This window comes from Taeniopygia guttata, chromosome 3 (assembly GCF_048771995.1).
Source record: "Taeniopygia guttata chromosome 3, bTaeGut7.mat, whole genome shotgun sequence".
Lineage (NCBI taxonomy): Eukaryota > Metazoa > Chordata > Aves > Passeriformes > Estrildidae > Taeniopygia > Taeniopygia guttata.
Window position 1 is genome coordinate 3,138,721 of NC_133027.1, and position 15,802 is coordinate 3,154,522.

A 15,802-nucleotide genomic window follows, 5' to 3' on the forward strand; every position below is an offset into this window, starting at 1 on the left:
TGGATGGGATGGAAGTCCCAAAGCCATACAACGGTGTTCACAAGGGTGGGAAAACCCCGGCGCAGATCCCAGGCCGGGGAGCTCGGGCAGGTTTCCCACGTGCCTGGGTGTTCCTATTGACTCTTGTCAGATTAGGAGTGATGGAGAGAGCTCATGTCAATGTGAGCCGGGCAGGATCCGCCTGGGCTTCCTGGTCTCTGCCTTCCCTCTGCATAGGAGCACGATGGCTCTGGTTTCTTGTGGATTGCAGTGATTTTGGGGTCAGAAGAGCTGGAATCTGCCAACTTCGCTCGCAGCAGAAGCAGCAACTGCCCTCCTCAAACTTTTCCCCGGGACCGAACTAAAACCCTGCGGAAGCAACAACATTTTCCAAAGGAACTGATTAAATCTATTAAGCTATTTACAAGTGGGCTCCATCAGAGCTGCGTTATCTGGGAATACAACAGGAAGGCAACTTCTCTTCAATCTAAAAGGCGCAGGAGATTTCCTGGTCTTGGGACAGATTTATAAACCCTTTCCACACACACACACACACACACAGAGGAGCTGCCTTTTATCTGGGGTTTGAAGCTGGGCACGCTCCTGGGGACAGCTTGTTCTGTCCCCCAGCAGCTCCAGATCTCTCCCAAAGTCCTGTCTCACACCTTGAAGTGCCGGGATGGGGCAGGGAAGAAGGATGACAAACTCTCCACCCTGCCCTGCACAGGTCTCCCGGGTGCATTTTGCAGACTGCAGCTGCTGCAGAGGTTGGCAGTGAGAATTTCTGAAGAAAACCGGGAACATCCTTAATTCTGTTTAGTTCCCTTTAGGAAGGGTGGAAGTGGCCTGGAAAAGAGGCTGCCCGGGGTTACAAGGTTTTATTTTGAATGGGATGGTATTTTGGGTATGGTGAATATGTTGCATGGCTCACTGTTATATTTAACCCTCAGGATGCTCAGGACCTGGATATCATGAATATGGAAACACCTCTGTGGAGGCCCCAGAGGACAGGAATTTTTAGTAGTAGCAGCAGAATTTCTCTTCCTGGGAAAAGGAAAGAGATGGATGAATTCCAGTTGATGCCTTTTACAGGACTGCTTCCACCTTGGCCTGTGTTTCCACATTTTGCAGAATGGGTGGATAGGTTTGAGAGAGGATAAAACCCTGAGCAAGGACAGGACCTGCACCCACCTCCTGCCTCTGTTGCTGAAGCCTGGAAGCTCTCAGAGCACCTCTCTGGGTGTTCCTGATCCTCATTATTCCCTCCACATCCTGGGAATAACATTTGACCTCCCAAAGGTATCACAGGGGTCAACTCGTGGCTTTTCAGAACCTCCTGAGACACAATCTGGGGCTCCTGTGTGGTTGCAGCACAAAGAAATCCAGCAGAATATTCCTCGTTTGGATTTCCTCCCTTCCCAGGGCCCCCACACAGAATTTTAAGTGCAAACACTGCTACTATTATTAATAACCATTTTTCCCCCCCTTTCTCCCCCTCTCCTGCAGCACCTGGCATTCTGATGGCATTAGTAAGGAGGGTTTCATTCTGCACCCTGCCTAAAATGCTGGTCAAACCTGTCCCGTCAGAAGCTCCCACGTTACATAAAGGAGGCTGGGGCCATGTGAAAATGCCACTTCTTAATTACTACCGGATCGGGGTAATTAGTCTGGAAAAACCTCAGGATTACCTTTTTTTTTTTATTTTTTTGTGTGTGTGTGTGTGTATGTGTGCTCACCTTCCCCACTCTGCTGCGAGGCTTCACCTGTATCTGGGGCACAGGAAGCAGCAGAGCTCTCCCAGGGCTTTGGGAACAGGGAAATTACGGCGAAAAGCCGCCAGCGAAAATAGATGGAGCAGACAAAGGGGGGAAGAAAGCTTTGTTCTCCCCCATTTTCACGGATGGGGAACAGTGGCAACAACTCCCATGGGCCAGGCAGAAAATGAGTGGCTGAACCCTATATGGAACGACCACCTCTTTAAAAATATCCCTCTTTTTTTTTTTTTTTTTGGGGGGGGGGGTGGATCCAACATCTGGAATTTTATTCCTGCAAAGGGAGGGTTTATTTTCACTCCCCCCCCCCAACCTGCCCCCCACCTCACACCCCACCAACCTTCAGGGACATTAAAACATGTGAGATAGTGCAAATCCTAAATTAGCTCAATATTCACATGTTCCTTAATTATTGATGAAACTCTTGGCTCCCAAGGGAAGTTTTTGCAGAGAGAGCTGGGGGTTCCCAGCAGAAGATTCCCTCAGTGCTGTAGTTCCCAACTCTGCCCACCACCCATCCTCCTTGATGCAACCAGGTTTTCCCCAGGGATTGGTGCCTGAACCATTTATTTTCTAGGTTAAAAACCCCAGAGATTTCCCATTATACAAAAAAAAAAAAAAAAAAAAAAAAAAAAAAGCAGAAAAGCTCCCCCCACTGCCCCTTGAAATGCAAAATTTTTCAGCATGGTGCTGAATATTTCTGCTCTTACTACTTTTAAAATGCAGTTTAAAGGTTACAAAAATATATATTTTACTGCCTTTAGGTCAAAAGGAAGTAGGAAGGGTTTCCCCTCTTACACCTTTAAATTTATGAAGATGGACTAAGATAAGAAAAAAATGTATTTGCGTGATTCAGAAGCAGATTTTGACTTGCTGAGAAATGAAGCTTCAATTTGTTTTACAATATTCCCACTTCTGCCACCACAAATTATGTATTTGTACAGCATTTCCCAGTCCCACATCACTAAAAGTTTGCTGATCCAAGACAAAATTTGTTTATCCCTGGATGGAACAGGTATGGAAACAAAAGCCTTGGTTATTGTCCCAAGTTCTCTGAGCTCAGCTCCTTCCTGGGGGCTCCTGCCCAGGAACGAGGGGGAATTAGGCAAATGGCTTTGGATGCCCACAATCCTCACCCCATATCCAACAGGACACACTATTCCCAGATCTTTTTTCCAGCCAGGTGTGATGTTGGGTAGTGTTTTCAACAGATTTTGTGTGGTTCCCCTCTCTTCTTGGAGCTTCCCTCCTTTCCTTGATGTTGGCAGGTTCGGGGGTTTCCTGACGTAACTTGTGCCTTTTGAAGGATGCTGCAACAGCTTCAGTCTCGTGTGTTTAAACAGGAGAAAATTGGTTAATTACACTGATGGATTGTCCTTGCTGAGAGCTGAGGAGCTGGGGGCAGAGAGCACCAGGGCAGCTGAAAGGAGAACTGCAGCCATGGATACGATGCTGAGCTGTCCCCAAACACTTCACAGAGCCACAGAATGGTTTAGGATGGAAAATCCCTCAGAGATCATACAATCCAACCATTCCCCAGCACTGCCAAGGCCACCTCGGACCCACATCCCCAAGTGCCACATGGCTTTGAGACCCCTGCAGGGATGGGGACTCCTCCACTGGCCTGGGCAATCCCTTCCAATGCTTGACCACCCTTTCCATGAAGAAATTCTTCCTGATGTCCAACCTGAACTTCTCCAAGCACAGTTTGAGGCCATTCCCTCTCCTCCTGTCCCTGTTCCCTGGGAGCAGAGCCCGACCCCCCCGGCTGTCCCCTCCTGTCAGGAGTTGTGCAGAGCCACAAGGTCCCCCCTGAGCCTCATTTTCTCCAGGCTGAGCCCCTTTCCAGCTCCCTCAGCCCCTCCTGGTGCTCCAAACCCTTCCCCAGCTCCGTTCCCTTCCCTGGACATGCTCCAGCTCCTTCAACTCACAAAGTCACAAAGCAGCTGCATCCCAATGGACTCAAATTCACTTAAACACAAACAGGTGGTTCTGAAATCTTTAATGGTGTCTTGCATCTATGCTTTAAAAAACCCTGGTTGTTACCAAGGGGCACTTGGGGACATGGGTCAATGGTGGCCTTGGCAGTGCTGAGGGAATGGTTGGACTCAATGGTCTTAGAAGGCTTTTCCAACCTTAATGATTCCATGATTCTACAATTCTAGCTTTGCTTTACACTGGCTGGAACATCTTGGGAGGAAATTCAAGGAATTCTGCCTTTACCACATGTCAGGGCTGTCACTTGAGGTGCTCTGGTGCCATCTCCCATCCCTGGCTCCAGGGAAAGCTCCACAGTCAGACAAAACTCACACAGATTTGGGTCCAACAATGGTACCAGGACTATTTTTCCATGGTCTCTACTTCCCAGGGTAGTTTGGTGGCTGCAGGTGTTTACAAGCACAATTCAACCTCTGTTATTGCTGCTCTAACATTGCACTTGCCAATCACGTTCTTGGCTGTGGATCCTGAAGTGAATTCTGAGCCTCAAAGCCAAGAACAGCCCTATCCCTGCAAAGAATGGAACAGCTCAGGAGAAACCAGTGCTGGAATGTTCCCAAAGCAAAAAGGAAAATTTCCTTCAGTCACTGCTGACCTGGGGTTACCAAAACTGAAAACATTTTAATATCTGTGCTGCACGTGCCTCATTCCCCATTGGGGAGCGACAGCAGAGCGGGGAGTCTCATTTTCCTTGGTGCCCAGGTAATTTCACTGGAAGCCATCTCATTCTGTGAGTACAATGGATGAATGTATAACAAAAGGCCTCAGAGTTTGAAAGTCTGATTTTCGCGGAAATGAAACCAAGTCGTTCCTTTGTGCTCACATTCTGCTAATTCCACCATCTGGGCACTGACGTAATTCTTTTTCTTGTGCTTTCTAAAAAAGGCCTTCTTGCCAAACCCAGAGTTGGGTTGAAACAGAACTCAAAACCCACTAGAAGCAAACAAACAAAAAAATATATATGTAATTTATTACTCTGAGACATGTTTCTCTTGTTCCAATCATCCATTTCACTGGACAGTATCTGGTAAGAAGAGCTTTTCACTGAGTAATGTTGACCACAAACACAGAGCAGAGCAGTTAAATCAAGTGTTTCTGTCAAATACAAGCAATTTATGATTTATGATTATTTATTTATTATGAGTTTCCCCTCCTACAACCACATGCAGAGCTTGGGGCACATTAAAATTCCACATTTCCCAGGATAAAGTGCTGTGTATTTATTGCAAAAATAGAGAATCTTCCATTGGTAGCTGATACTTAGATCTGAGCCAGATTTAAATCTTGGGTATCCTGAATTTTACAGGAGCAGCAGTACAAAATTAAAGGTTTATTCCTGGTTTTATTCTTCCTGTAACTGACACTGGAATGTGGCCAAGCACCCACAAGAATCAGCACACAGAAACACATGAAAATTCACAGAGGGAACAAACAAACAAGCCCAGCAGTATTTGGAGAAGGAAACCTTATTCCTTGAGTAGCACCTTTTTAAACTGAAATCCCAGAGAGGCTGTAAAGTTTAGTTGGCTTAAGAGTTAAAAAATAATTGGAAACAATGAGGCTTTTGGAATCTAATAACAAAAATTCCAACTTGTGGTGAGCTAGAAATCAGGAGGGATGCTTCAGTTTAACATAAAACATTATTTTGCTGTCTTCTTTCACTGAGAAGATGATTTTTTTCACCTCAAGCATAGAGTTTCTTCCCAGTTTGACAATAACTGATGGTATGTGGTGGTATTTCATTTAAGGAAGCCAGGGACAAGCAGATTATGGTGAATAATAATTGTACAGCCTGAAAAGGAGATGAGACAAGGGTTAAAACCCTGGCATGTGAAATCCAGGGAAAAGCATCTTGTTCTCCTATTCAAGAAGTGAAACTTCATTTTGCTGCAGTGAATGAGCATGTCCTGAAGGCACAGGAAAAAAAAAAGGTGCTTTGGAAACCAAAAGATCTTAAAAAGAGGAGTTGAGCTGCAACCAAACCATCCATGTGGTCTGGGTGCTGCAGATGGAGCTTCCTCCACTGCACAATAAAGGCAGCTTAAGGAAATTTTTTTTCCCTGTTAACATCTGCATCTTGACAATGTTCCTCAGACCATGTTAAGCAACTCCACTGAGCTGAGACAATATAAAAATGTACCCATTTTCTTCAGCAGAGCAGCCAATGGGATGTTTTAGATTTACACTGATGAAACCCAGCCACGCCTGGATGAAATGAGCAGCTCATGGATTTGGATTCTGGATTCTGCCAGGATAACTGGATGGTGTTCAGGGTTGTGCTGTCAGTTTGGTGTGGCCAAAGAAACATCAGAGCAGGACACCAGGAAGGGAAATCCTCCTTCCCATTCCACCACTTCCAAGCTCACCTGTCTCTTCTGACAGCTCTGAGTAACATTAAAATGCCAAAATTCATGCTGAATGTTTCAGATCTCCCACAAAACTGCTTGTGGCACTGCCCAGTTCCAGCATTCCTTATTTCCAGGCTTACAATGAGAAACAAGCTCTAGTTTGGTTATAAATCCAAACTGCAAGTTTTCAATGTGTGAATGGCAACAGCAATCTGACTGTGCTTTTAAAATCTATTGGTGTCCCAGTTTCAGGAAAAAACCTTGCCCTATCCAAGGCAGATATTCCAGAGGTACCAATGAAGAGATCCTGAGTATGGCCTGGAAATCAAAGATTTAGGTATGGTTAATAAATGATAAGGTAAACACACATTTCCTTTAGCTTTGGTGCAAACTTACAACTGTTTGACAATGGCTTGGAGGCACAGGGAGGTCTTTTTATTTCACCCTTAAGAGCTGACACTTAGGAGCAAGCTTTTAATCAGAGTAAGCTTTTTGGGAAGAAACAACATTCATTTTATATATAAAAAGAGATGAATGTAAAAATTAGACACCACTTCGCAAAAATCACTGAAAAAACACAGCTTTGCAAACCCTCTCCTGCTTCCAGAAGCAGAGCAAGCTCTCACAAGTAAAAACGATTTTAATAAAAAGACAGTACTAGGGTGATTTTTAATTCTTTTTTCCTGGACTGAGAAAAACACAGTCAGGTGAAGCAGCAGAAAGTATTCACTGCCTTTCACAGTCCTGGTATGTTGATCCTCCCTTTTGAATGTGGCACTGAAGCTCCTGTTGGCCCATCACCACGTTTTCCCTTGGGAGAGCTGGGTTTAGATCCAGTCTGAGTTTAGATCGAATCTGAGTTTAGATCCAGTCTGAGTTTAGATCCAGGCTGTGTTTAGATCGAATCTGAGTTTAGATCCAGGCTGAGTTTAGATCCAGCCTGTCCCAGCTGGAGCAGTGTCCAAGCCTGGATTGGTGCTGTGCTTACACAGAGCCTCCTGTAACACAGACTCACCCCTGAGCCTGAAAGGGTTAAATGTTCTTGCAGTGCTTCTTTTTCTTTCTGGGTGCTCCTTCCCCACACTCCCTTGTCTCCTCCTTTTGCTTTTTGTGCTTCTTCTTGTGGCGTTTCTTCTGCCTTTCCTCCTGCTCCTCTGCGCTGAGTTCCTCCCCCTCAGACATTCCCACAGAAATTTCTCCATTGCCTGTATTTTCATCACAACTGATGTTTTCTTCTTCATTCTCCTCTTTATGTCTCCTCTTTTTTTTCTTTTTGTGACATTCATTTAGTGGATCATCCAGTTCTTTTCCATTCAAGCTCCCTGTCTTAGGCTTTTTCCCTGGTTTTTCACAGTCCTCTGTCCTCTCTGCTTCATCATCTCTCTTCTGCTTCTTCTTTTTCTTTTTGACTTTAGTTTCCAGCTCTTCTGAAAGCTCCACAGCTTCGTCAGCTGCTGGGCTGGAATGATCCAAGTTTGGTTCTGTTTCCTGCTGGGATCCCTTCAGCTTTGCCATGCGCTTGGCAAAATACTCCTGGACAGTGAGAGCACTCTTCACTGTATTGGAAGCATCTCCAGGGCTGGTGAGCCAGTTGTTCCCCTCCTTGTATTCCCGGGAGTCAGGATCAGCAATTTCGTCCTGCAAGGGAACAGAGACGAGCAGGAGTGAGTCAGGAGTCATGGCTTTAAACATAATGCTGTTTTTTAACTTGTTAATAAGGAAAATACTGAAAAGCAATCTGGTGCTTTGAAAATTAACTGTGAAAGTACAGACTTGGGTGGAAGTGAGGCAGCTCTTAATGTGAAAGATGCTGTAGGTTTAAGGAAAAGAGGTGGAAGGAGGGAAGGCAGCAAGGCAACACAAACCAAGACAATTTTCAGTTGCTTTGAGTTCATTAGTTTACCTATTCCTACACAACTCATGTCTACCAGTGCCATACTTAGTGCATTACACTGACTTTACAAAGCACATGTCTCTGCAAGACATAAACCAGCATGAAAAATGATCCACTACAATTCATTAGCCTGTGGCACAAAGGAAATCCCATGCCTGGAATAACTCTTCAGCAAAGAACTTGTAATCCAGGGAACAATCCAGCATTGAGGCATCTCTTCCATCTTATCTGATCTTTGGAAATGTTTGTTTCGGAGCTGCTCTGCTTTCAGGGTGTCCCAGATGTTGTTATTTAAACAGGCTCCATTTGATCACACGTTATCAGATGGCACAAACAACATCACAGGTTACATCTTACAAGGTTTCTGCAGACATGAAATAAAGAGCTGCTCATCTCCAGCTGCAGGTGAAGAGTCTCCTTACTAGAAAGGAAATAACAAACTAAGAAATATCAAACTACAAGCAAAGTACAGCTCTGGAGCTGGATGTTATGGATGGCACGAAGAGAATTGACTGAGAAAGCAACAAATGCCACAAGATGGAAATGTATAATTTGTTAAATTATCTGATATTTACAAAAGAAACAAACCAGAAAGGCAGCTGAAATTAAGGCTTGTTCACATACATACCAAAGCACTCGAAACAAAGTCTTTGTGGCATTGCCTTTTTGCTTAGCAAAAGTCACAAATGACTCTTGGAAATGTCCCAGATTTTCACAGAAATCACAGAATCATTCAGGTTAGAAAAGAGCTCCAAGATAATCGAGTCCAACCTGTGACTGACCCCACCTTGTCACCAACCCAGAGCACTGAGTGCCACATCCAGTTACCCCCTGGACACTTCCAGGGGTGGGGACTCCAAACCTCCCTGGGCAGCCCCTCCAATGCCTGACCACCCTTCCAGGGAAGAAATTCCTCCTGATGTCCAGTCTGACCCTCCCCTGGCACAGCTTGAGGCTGTTCCCTCACCTGTCCCCGTTCCCTGGGAGCAGAGCCCAACTCCCCTGGCTGTCCCCTCCTGTCAGGAGTTGTGCAGAGCCACAAGGTCCCCCCTGAGCCTCCTTTTCTCCAGGATGAGCCCCTTTCCAGCTCCCTCAGCTCATTAATTGTTTTTTTATAGCCTTGCACACACCACAGGGAACAGGTACCCCCTCTGGATGAGAAAAGCTGGGAAGGATGGTGGAGAATCCTCACCGACATCTGCCCTACAACCCCTTCCTGAAGGAAAGAGGATCCACAGGGATTACAGTCAGAGAAAATGCCTCGATTTTCCATTCATAAATGCACAGGTGGGTAAGAGCATCCCTCTTACCCTCTGCCCACACATCCTGAATCCTGCCTGCCCAAATCAGAGCAGTCAGGTGTCACAGCCACTTTCACTGCCATAACCTGATACTCAGGGAAGGCCAGCAGAGAGCTGGGAGATAAAAGCCCACTTAACACTTTATAGTTATTGTGTGATGCTGCAGATAAGGGACCTGGCTCTCTTGAGGGCATCGTTAAACTTGCTGGCTGAAGCAGGGTCTATTAGGGTTTGTGAGTACGGTTTTCCAGGTCTGGCTCCTTATGCATCCATAACCTTTACTCCCATGAGCAGGAATGCAAAAATTGGTGTCACTAGTGATGCATTACGAGTGGTGATTTCCTCATCCATCTATTTCAAGAGAGCTATTCCAGTGGAACGAAAGTAAGGCTGCACTTGAGATTCCAGTGATGTTTGTGTGGGCACTTATCAAAATTAGGGACTTTTCTTGTAGGGATATGTTGTAGTGTTCCTGAAGGGTTATGAAGTAACTGAAACTATTTGACTTCTGGCACAGAAGCCTGAAAAGGGATGTGGAACACGGGAAAAAACAGGATGTATCCACACATGTCTCCACACAGGTTACATTTGAAAGGGGACCTGCAGCAGAAGTTTAACGAGAATTCCCAGGATAAATGGGTTGAGCTATATTTATATTAAACCTGTTTTTAATAAGACCTAACCCAACAAGCAGAGAATCCCATGTCATCACCTGCAGGATCATTTAGGTTGGAAAACAGCTCCAGCACCATCAAGTCCATCCTGTGACCGTCCTTGTCACCCAGCACTGAGCACTGAGTGCCATGTACAGGCCTTCCCTGGACACCTCCAGGGATGGGGACTTCAAACCTCCCTGGGCAGCCCCTTCAAATGTTCAATGACTCTTTCCATGAAGAAATTCCTCCTGATGTCCAACCTGAACCTCCCCCAGTGAAACTTGAGGCTGTTCCCTCTCATCCTATCACTGTTCCCTGGGAGCAGAGCCTGACCCACCTGGCTGTCCCCTCCTGTCAGGAGTTGTGCAGAGCCACAAGGTCCCCCCTGAGCCTCCTTTTCTCCAGGCTGAGCCCCTTCCCAGCTCCCTCAGCCCCTCCTGGTGCTCCAGCCCCTTCCCCAGCTCTGTTCCCTTCCCTGGACATGCTCCAGCCCCTCCAGGTCTCTCTTGCTGGGAGAGTCCCAGAAGTGTCCCCAGGACTGGAGGTGCCCCAGCAGTGTCAGCACAGAGGGACAATCACTTCCCTGGCCCTGCTGAAGCCCAGGCAAACAGGGTCATTTTCCTTCTCCCCACAGCAGGATTTTGACACCCTGGATTGCAAAAGGACAAACAGACTCCCAGGTTTTCAGCCAGAACTGTTTCCCTCCCCACCCCAATGTGTAAAACACACTTGGTCTCAGAACACCCGTTACCCTCTGGCCAACCAGGAAAGGATTTTCTCATTGCCTTGGTGACTTCAAGTCCTGACAACTTAATTACTGTAATTGAAGGCAAATATTACTTGAACTCTACACATTTCTTTCTTTTCATGAAGTACATTAGGCATAAAAACAAATGTTCCTTTGGTTAAGCAGAGGAGTTCCAAAGGTATGTACGAGTTCAGAAAATAAGAGCCTTGCTCAGAAACCCCTTTATTGGTAAGAATTTTAATAACCACGGGCCACTGAGCACAGAACTAACAGGGCATGGAGACAAGCAAAGAGATGCCAACCCTAGAAAACCTCTGAGTTTAGGAAAAGCTTATGCAAAACCATAAATCACCAGGAAGGGCTGTTAAATGCCAAGGTATTCCTGCTTCTGTGGTTTACCTGTCCCAGCAGCCATGGGAACACTGCTGAACTCTAATCAGGGGTTTTCTCTAACCCCTCACAGTTTATGCAATTCCTCCCCTGCTTGACAGAGAAAAAATTCAAAGAAAAATAAGGAAGATATCCCTCAAAGTGGATTGTGCTGCTGAAGCTTCTGAAAGACAAAATTTTCACCAGATGAAAGAAAGAAAGAAAGAAATATTCTTGCTCCAGAGAACTGATGATCAGGTAAAAGGGAAAGAGCAATTGAGTGGAACTGGAGGAAACCTGAAGATTGGGCTTTGGAAAAGATGTTTATCCATGCCATGAGTTCCAAAATTGCCCACAAAATTGTGCTGAGGAGATGAAGTTAGAAAGAATTGGGAATAGGGAATTGGTAGGATGGTCCCAAGCAAAACAAAAGGACTGCTTGAAACGTGGTGTTAAATGTGGAATGAGTAAGAGGAAACAATAGGAAAATTCAAGGAGAGGTTGGGAAGTGCACAGGAAGAGATGAAGGTCAATTACAGGCAGAAGTTCCCTGTAAATATCATCTGTTTATGTAATTAATGAAATGTATGGAAAATAATATAAAGGACATAAAGCACTCCATGTACCACCGTGTTTTTCTCTGCCTTTCTTCGGCTGCTGATTAAATCATTAAGGGAGTACACTAAACTTACAGAGGGAAATCCTGGTTCCCTTGAATCCTTCAGGATCTGGATTGTATCTCTGGGGCATCCCACTCCCAGAGCACCTTTCAGTTATTCAGTGAAAGGGAAAAACAGAGGATTATGATCAACTATCAAAGGAATTCACATCAGTGAAAACAGAAAGAGAAGAAGCCTAAAGGGAGAAGGATTTAGACACATTGTGAAATCAATCTGGTCTAGTGGAAGGTGTCCCTGCACATGGCAGAGGTGGGAGTGGGATGAGCTTTAAGGTTTGTTCCAACCCAAACCATTCTGAGATAATTGTAAGTAATAGTCAAAAATAAGAAGTGCACCTGCATGTTACCCTGGGAGGAAAAGTGAGATAGAACCTATGTGCAAAGCAAAGGGTGCTGGCAACGTACAGGAGCAAAAGAAGCAGCCTGGATTAATATGGAGAAGTTTCCCTCCTCTTCAGAATGCAAGTATTTCCTTTTTAGCACTTAAAGTCTTAAAACAGGGGAATAAAAGAATCTCTTATACCATCTCTGTCTGCTGCATATGAACTACTCTTACTTAAGCTCAGTCATTTCACATGACTTTGCTTTGTTGGTACTAATTCATAATAATTTTGTGAAATCTGATTCACAAAACTGACACAAAAGGCCAGAAGGGATGAGCAAAAAGGCATTATAAAGCTAAACTATTTCAATAGGCTCTCACTTAAATGACAGAAAGTGGGCTGGATGAAGCACATGGAGCCTGAGTTCCATGGAGAACACAGGATCACTCTTAGCTTTAAAATGCAGCCAGTGCTGTTCTGCCTTTCTTACCAACTTCCTTTATGAGAAACTGTAACAATAAGATTAAAATAATCCTGTTCTGTTCCTGCTGCTTCAGATCCTCACTGAGAGGTTGGTAGGACCCCCATGCAATGCACAAAACTTGAGAGGCAAGAGCTGAGGGCACCCCTGTATCTTTCCATCCCAGGAATGGCTGCAGATAATTCCTGAAGAGTCACTCTGGAGCTTTGCAGACATCAAGGATGACAGAATCTTGCTTTAAGGAGTTGACAACTTTAAGTTAAGTACAAGCATTAATATTTGGATTGGGATCAAACAGATGAGAGGGTGAACAAACACCTGTAGCCTGATGAGTTTAAGCGGGATTAAAATAAATACATGCATAAATAAGGCCACATACCATCAGTCCTGCAGTCAATTCTGGCATCAGAACAGGCACCCAGGAGGCTCTATTGCTTTTAATTTACCTGATTAAAATTGGTTTATTTCAGACAGCATCTTGTGAAGAGCTGATGAGAACAGACTCCCAATACAAAAAGAGCTGATGCAAAGGGAAAACAGGACAATTGTCCTGGTGCTCATGAGGAAAAGGACAAGCAGCAGATGGAAATTATCCACAGGAAAACTCTGTCAGTAGGAGAAATCTGTCTCTTTGAGAAGCCTCAACAACCACTGGAAGTCTCAACCACTGAAAGCAACTCAGACAACTACCAAGGAAGTGTTAGGGGGAGTTAATCCTTGCTTGGAATGGCAAATGTGGGATCTAGATTCCAGAAGCATCTTTCAGTCCTGTAATGCTTCAAAAACCTAAACAGGGATGCAATTTGACATCCTGGTGATCACAGAATTGTTAAGGTTGGAAAAGCCTTCTCAGACCATTGAGTCAAAAAATTCCCCAGCACTGCCAAGGCCATCACCAAGCCATGTCCCCACGTGCCACATCCACACAGGTTTTAAATCCCTCCTGGGATGATGCTCCCCCCACTTCCATGGGCAGCCTGATAAAATAAATGAGGGTTTAACTTAAGATATGAGAAGCAGGGATACTCAACCTGGACAAAAGTGGTAAAAATTCAGGTGTCCTGCAACTTCTATTTTTTGTTGGCTATGGTGGTGTAAGCACCACATATCCTTAAGAAGGTTTAATTTTACTACAATTTATCCTGTGTACCAATAGAACAATGAATCCACTGATAGGAAATGGAATAAAAATCCTGAATGTCCAATACCTGGGTGACATGACACTTGTTAAAAGAACAAATTCCAATTACTACAGAGAAGCACTTTCCTGTTTGACTCTGATAAAATAAATTCTAGCCAGGACATATTGAAACATCAGCTGCTGTCTTGCAGTTGATATTAACTTCTATACTCCACATGAGCCATCAGCTGTCTCTAACTCAGCAAGGACAAGAAGACAGGTAAGGAAGTAATTAATGGAAAGAGGACGAGGAAAAATGTTTTCCATGGAAATATGAAGATCCATTTTTGCTACACATGTAACTACAAAACAGCAGATTGTTTCTCTAGCAATCAAAAGGCCAAAGAATTTTATTATAGTAAAGCTATGCCTAAAATAATCTGGAGGTTATTAATAGAATCATTGACCTCTGGAGCAGAACTGCTGTGAGTGCTAGATCAGCTCTACTTTTTTTAGTGGAGTCACAGAAACCTCCAAAGACAGAAGTTTTACCATCTTTCAGGATACCCCTGTTGTGCTTACAGAATCATGGAATGGTTTGGGTGGGAAGGGACCTCAAAGCCCATCCCATCCCACACCCTGCCAAGGGCAGGGACACCTTCCACTATCCCAGGCTGCTCCAAGCTCCATCCAGCCTGGCCTTGGATGTGGCACCACATCCTGATGAGGAGGTTTTATCACCACATAACAGCACCCATTTCACCCCACTGCAGCAATCTACAGGTGCTTGATTTTCATTTACATTGTATTTGCTGATTCCATTTTTATTTCAGTTTTAAATTCTGTGGTGATGCGTTTCTATTAAAACTACATCCAAATTCTCGCAGCCTGTCTCATCCTTCTACTTTATATTTTTGTCAAAAGCTCATCCTGTACCTCAGCAGGTGGCCAATTTTAGCAATTTTCATTCATTCTTATAATTCACACAACAGAAACCCCTCATCTCTCTTGTTGAATACTCCTGGTATGCAAAATGCCATTTGTTTGTGACACAAACAATCCATTTCCAGGGGTGTAGGATGAGCTGGAGCTCAGCCTGATCCCATCAGTGAAACAGGAGCTTCAAAATAAAGCTGTGACACTCAGCCAGGTTTTGCCTCCAGCCTGCAAACACCAGCGGAACAGGAAACAACAGGGTTGCAAAAGTGCAACGGATTAAATTTTGGCCAGGGACTTGATTGCAAGGATAGTCCCAGGGATTCATTCCAGCTGTCCTGAGCAGATCCTGGTCAGGCCACAGCACCTGTATTTTCAAGGGCAGCTTGGGAATCCCGGCACTGTGTCCCACAGGGCACACACACACTTCCTCCTACTGTTCTTACACTTTTCAGGAAAAAAACCCCACAATTTATTTAAGGTTTTGCACAACAAAGGCAGAGAAAAAGTCCAGGAGCTGAGGCTAAGGGGGAATACACACCATGGGTAATTCCCAAAAGGAGCAGAAGCCTGAAGGCACATAAGGAAAGAGTTAAAAAAACTCAGCACATGGCAGAGAAAATCCTTTTCCTATTTTGAGAGACACTTAGATATCCCTGTGACATCTCATTCCACTCCAGCTCCTCTGCTGAGGCCAGCACAACCTCTCTTCCTTCACATTTCCCTGCAAATTACATCTGTGCCTTAGACTGGATATAAACAAAACTACTAGAAGAGATTTCCCCTAGGATCTCTCTATTGGCACGATGCAGAGATCCAAACACAGTGACTTCATCTTCCCAAAAAGCACCTAAATCAATTCTAACTGTTCTGTTCTCACCTTGAATAACAGAGGAAGTACAGTCCAGCAAAGCGAGCACAGGACTGGGAAGGTCACGCTTCCCAAGTTCTCCTCCCAGCTGCTGGGAAAGCCTGGAGAAGTTATTCCAGCTCTGGCACAGGATATCAAAGCACAGAACACGCCTGATCAACTGCATGAAACTCACAGCAGAGCTAGGAGTTTCACAAAGTGTTTGTAAGGTGTTTTGAGATCCTTCACAGAGGTATCCCAGATGAACAAGGATGGAAATAACCCTGGAATTCCACTAAAGTGCACCTGGGGCTGGGACACCAAACACAGACCTGACCCAGCAGCACT

The 15,802-nt window shown here is 44.8% G+C and overlaps 1 protein-coding gene across 2 annotated transcripts in view; it reads right to left on the bottom strand.

Moving 5' to 3' along the window:
- Window positions 1-4,701: 4,701 nt before the first annotated feature.
- PINX1 (PIN2 (TERF1) interacting telomerase inhibitor 1) overlaps window positions 4,702-15,802 on the bottom strand; it is a 61,469-nt gene continuing 50,368 nt past the window's right edge. For both annotated transcript variants that reach the window (XM_002187566.7, XM_030269885.4), the window contains exon 7: window positions 4,702-7,735. In XM_002187566.7, the coding sequence (XP_002187602.5) occupies window positions 7,130-7,735 (606 nt within the window). In that variant the 3' untranslated portion in view covers window positions 4,702-7,129. The remainder of the gene's footprint in view (window positions 7,736-15,802) is intronic.